Source organism: Apis dorsata, unplaced genomic scaffold (genome assembly GCF_000469605.1).
Source record: "Apis dorsata unplaced genomic scaffold, Apis dorsata 1.3 scaffold_50, whole genome shotgun sequence".
NCBI lineage: Eukaryota > Metazoa > Arthropoda > Insecta > Hymenoptera > Apidae > Apis > Apis dorsata.
In genome coordinates this window covers 2,352,494-2,357,100 of record NW_006263351.1, presented here as the reverse complement: position 1 = coordinate 2,357,100, position 4,607 = coordinate 2,352,494, and the positions used below count along the sequence as shown (strand labels likewise).

The following is a 4,607-nucleotide window of genomic DNA, read 5'->3' as shown; positions in this document are numbered from 1 at the left end:
AAATGATCATATAAAAAACTCTTAGAATTATATATTTTTATGATTATTTAAAAAGAAGAAAATATTTTTATTATAATCAAATTTTAATATTATTATATCTTTATTGAAAATAAATAATATAATAATATATATATATATATATGAATTTTATATTATGTTCTTTGCAAATGAAAAAGAAAATTAATGATTTTTCTAATTTTTATTTAAAGAAATATAAATATTAAATGTTGACTTGTGTTTTTCATTAAATTCTTTTTCATTAAATTATATTTGATTTAAAAATTATTTGTTACAATATAATTTATTTATTCAATTATTATATTATTATTTAATAATATAAATATTTATTGTTGAATTATTTTAAAGTTTAATTTCATAATATAAGTCTCTATTTAAAGTTCCTGCAAATAATATATTCTGATATATTTGGATTAACTTTTAAACACATAATATATTAATGAATTAAATGTATTATATTTATGCAAAATATACTAATTAACTAAAGTTTTTTAATATCAATAACATATATCGCTATTAATATCACTGTAAAATCTATCATTTTTATCCATAAATTAACAATATTTATAATTTTTACAAATTTTGTAACATTTTTAAATATATATATTCAGCTTCCATAATTAATGATATTTAAATGTATATATATAATGTATATAATATTTTTATGAAATTGTAATAATAATTTCTTCATTATATATAATATAATTGTATAATATAAATATATTATAAATATATATAATTTTAATAAAAGATTCTATAATAATAATAAAGTTTAAATTATCATTGAAATATTTATATAAATATTTTTATATAATTTTAAATTTTATAAGTTTATGTTGATACAATTATCTAAAGCACGGTATGCAGAGGGCGATATCATAGAACCGGTATGAAAATGGGACACTATTTATTCTCAGTCATTCCGAATATTTGATTTAAAAAATTTATTCTTATTTTTTACTAAACATTAAAAGAGATTCAACAAAATTTGTTATAATATTTTAATGTGAATTCTTATGTAAACAACGAAATTTAATTTAATTTCTAAGAAAAATGGGAACTGTTCATGCAAAGGTACACATGTATTATTAGAAAATTACGATATAACCTAAAATAAAAGCTATTAATTTATACCATGAGTAATTTCTAATAATAATTTTTAGTATTATTATTTTGAATATAACAATTTTATAAAATATTTTATTAAATTTGTATTATTTTATTAAATATACTTCTAATTTTATTATATAGATTGTTATTATATTTGATAATTAATTTTTTACATTATTTTTTTCATTAATGAAAATATAATGTAATGACTTATATTTTTCTTTTTAATGTTTTAGGAATCAAATATGTCCAGAAATATAAATGAAACTTCAAGTAATAATACTGAAAAACAAAATTTTAGAAAAAATAATTCTGTAAGTAATATGTATATATTTTTAAAGTTTATTTAATATTTCTTATATTTTTTATTTAATTTTTTTTATAATACATAAAATAATTTAAATTTTTATTTTTAATCCTTATATTTTCAGGAAAAGATGAATTTATTTGAAAAAAGAAAAGAGGAACCCATTGATCTTCATTCAGTAAAGGTATTAATATAAATATAAAACATTAATTTTTTTAAATTAATAATTTTACAAATTAGTAACTCTAGTTTTAAAATATTATAAATTAGGCAAGAGTTGATAGAATACATGTAGATGGGCTTATAAGAACGAAAGATGATATAATAAAAGCTCAAGTAATAGAACTGTTTAAAGCTCAAGATTTTTATGATGTTGTTCTACGTGCCTATAAAGTGAGAGAAAAGTTACAAGGTTTAGGATGTTTTGGAAATATTGGAATTTACATTGATACCAGTCAGGGTCCTCGTGCTACCCCAGAAGGCGTTGAAGTGGGTCTATATAATTACACAATAATTCAACAAAAAATAAGTAATTTCTCAGATTTAATTCTTTCCAGTTCACTCATGAATTTTTTATTTAATGATTAATATATATTCTTTTAAGAAACTTTAAAACCATGTTCTTTTTCAGGTCACTTTTATGGTACGTGAAATAAGACGCTTAACAGGTGGAATTAGTACTATGGTTGGAAATAATGAAGGTTCAGTTATTGTTCATGCAAAAGCACCCAATTTATTTGGAAGAGGAGAACGTTTACAGATGGAATATTCTTATGGTTCAAAAAGTTCAACTAATATAAGTATATCTGCTGTTAAACCATTTATAGATAATTGGCGTCATACAGTGTATGCAAAATTATTTCATTTTAAAAATTAATAATTAAAAATAAGTATTCTTGTAAATTTATATTTAATAATTTTTCTTATAGATTAACTGGTAGTGTGTTTAACACATCAAATAGATTTCCATGGTCTGGTTTTAGTCAATGTGATAAAGGTTTTTTATTAGATATTGGTCTTAATCCAGACGGAGCAGGTACATTAAAACATAACTTGCAATATGAAGCTACATATAGGGAAATAATTTCTTCTAAGCAAGTATCGTTTCGCGTTCGAGAGCAATGTGGTCCAAATTTAAAATCTGCTCTACGACATATTTGTTCTATTGACAAAAGGGATTCGTTAATATTTCCTACTATGGGAAGTTTAGTGCAATTTTCGACAGAAGTAGCTGGTCTTGGCGGAGATATAGGATTTGTTAAAAATGAACTTACCATGCAAACTAATTGGTCACCATATGAATGTCTAGCAAGTATTTTCAAATTTGAAATTATCTCTTATATATAATTTGTGTAATTAAAAAATTTTTATTAGACCTTCCAATTGGGTTTTCAATCTGGATTGCTTCGAGGAATTAGCAATGACATGAAAATAAATATTGCTGATCATTTTTTTCTGGGTGGACCATTAAATCTTAGAGGATTTGATATGAGAGGTTGTGGACCTCGTCATGATGGAAATTCTATTGGTGGTGATGCATATTGGGCTCTTGCACTGCATTTATACACACCATTACCATTTAGACCTGGTCGTAATGGTTTTGGTGATCTGTTCAAATTGCATGGTTTTATCAATGGTGGAAACGTATCCAATTTTACTTTTAAATTTGGTATGATATCTTTAAAGTATTTTTTACGTTTTAATTTGTAATTATTTAGGAAATAAATAATTTCTCATTATTTACAGCTAATGATTATAAAGAAAATATGAAAATTTTTAAAGAAAATGTTCGTTGTGCAGTTGGTGGAGGTATTGCAATGAAACTTGGAAATATAGCAAGAGTAGAGTTAAACTTAGTTATGCCTTTGTTATTTGTCAGGAGCGATGTATTGCAACAATTTCAATTTGGTATTGGGTTGCAATACTTATAAATAATTTCTATTTCAGAGTAGTATAAATTATACTTACATTATTTCTATGTGAATCATATGCATTTAATGTAAAATAAATTACAATTATAAATTTATAACTCTTATGGAAATATATGCTAATATCATTAGAAATAAGTATCAAAAAAAGCATTTTCAATAAAAATTGATACAAATCTATTTCTTGATTTTTTAAATATATTTATATTATTAAAGTTGTATTTTACATACATAAACATAATTAGTACATTTATTTCATAGTTTATATTAAGTTTAAGTTTTATATTAGTTTTATAGTATTTTATAGTATATATATATATATAGAGTTTTAGTTATATATATAAAGTTTTACATTAATATTGAGTTTTAAAAAAAATTAAAGATTTCATCAGTTAAGTTATGAATCAACTATGAATCAGTTCATTAATATGTTGCATATTTGTTTTTAAAATTGTGTAATTTTATCTTTTATCGATTTAAATTAATATAATATATATAAAATAATTCTAAATATTATTTCAGAAAAAATTATTTTTTACTTTCAAATATTATAAAGACATTATTTTACTAAATTACTTATTCTTTTATCTTTCTTAAATTTATATCTTAAACATGAATCAATTATAACAGCGCCCCTACAATGTATGTATAAATGACCTATGCATCAGTTAGTTGAAAATGGCCGCTTAAAAGTTATCGTTGAAATGTATGTTTTAATCATGTATCACTTTACAATGGAATCCTTCGAAATTATTCAAGAATTAAAACAAAATATTGTGATTGAAGTAAAGAGATTTATCAGAAATCTATTGTTAAAATATAAAAAGTGTGGTATTACAAGTAATCAGTTGTCATATTGCAAGCAAAATATTATACGTGATAATTGTCATAGTGGAGGCTATCTTTGTTGTATGTATAAGCGAAAAAAAAAATATTTTATGTAATTAATATTATTGTGTTTAATATTATAACATTAAAATCATGTTGAAATATAAATATTTTGGATTTGAATATATTATTTAAATTAATAATTTACTGATTTTTGATTAATTAATATCTGATATATGTGCGATGCGGAATATTCGTGACGTGATTATAAACATTATATTGATTTCAAATATATTTTTAAAATTACAAATATAATAATTTGAAATTTAATATTAAAATTTATTATTTTTTATTAAAATATATAATATTAAAATTATTATATAAAATTCTTATTTCTATTTTTATTGAAAAATAAT

General features: G+C 20.9%; 2 protein-coding genes across 4 annotated transcripts in view; both read left to right on the top strand.

Annotated features, from left to right (window-relative positions):
- Positions 1 to 1,071: 1,071 nt before the first annotated feature.
- LOC102673095 (sorting and assembly machinery component 50 homolog) lies at positions 1,072 to 3,543 on the top strand. Its single transcript, XM_006608942.2, has 8 exons — positions 1,072 to 1,092; positions 1,365 to 1,442; positions 1,560 to 1,619; positions 1,706 to 1,924; positions 2,067 to 2,281; positions 2,365 to 2,743; positions 2,810 to 3,104; positions 3,182 to 3,543. The coding sequence occupies exons 1-8, from the start codon at positions 1,072 to 1,074 to the stop codon at positions 3,364 to 3,366; spliced, it is 1,452 nt and encodes a 483-aa protein (XP_006609005.1). The 3' UTR covers positions 3,367 to 3,543.
- A 383-nt stretch (positions 3,544 to 3,926) lies between these two features.
- LOC102672876 overlaps positions 3,927 to 4,607 on the top strand; it is an 11,350-nt gene continuing 10,669 nt past the window's right edge. For 2 of the 3 annotated variants that reach the window (XM_031514730.1, XM_006608940.2), the window contains exon 1: positions 3,928 to 4,272. The gene's annotated coding sequence lies outside the window, so the exon portion shown is untranslated. Of the gene's footprint in view, positions 4,273 to 4,607 lie in introns of all 3 variants that reach the window. The other variant, XM_031514728.1, reaches the window with a different exon arrangement.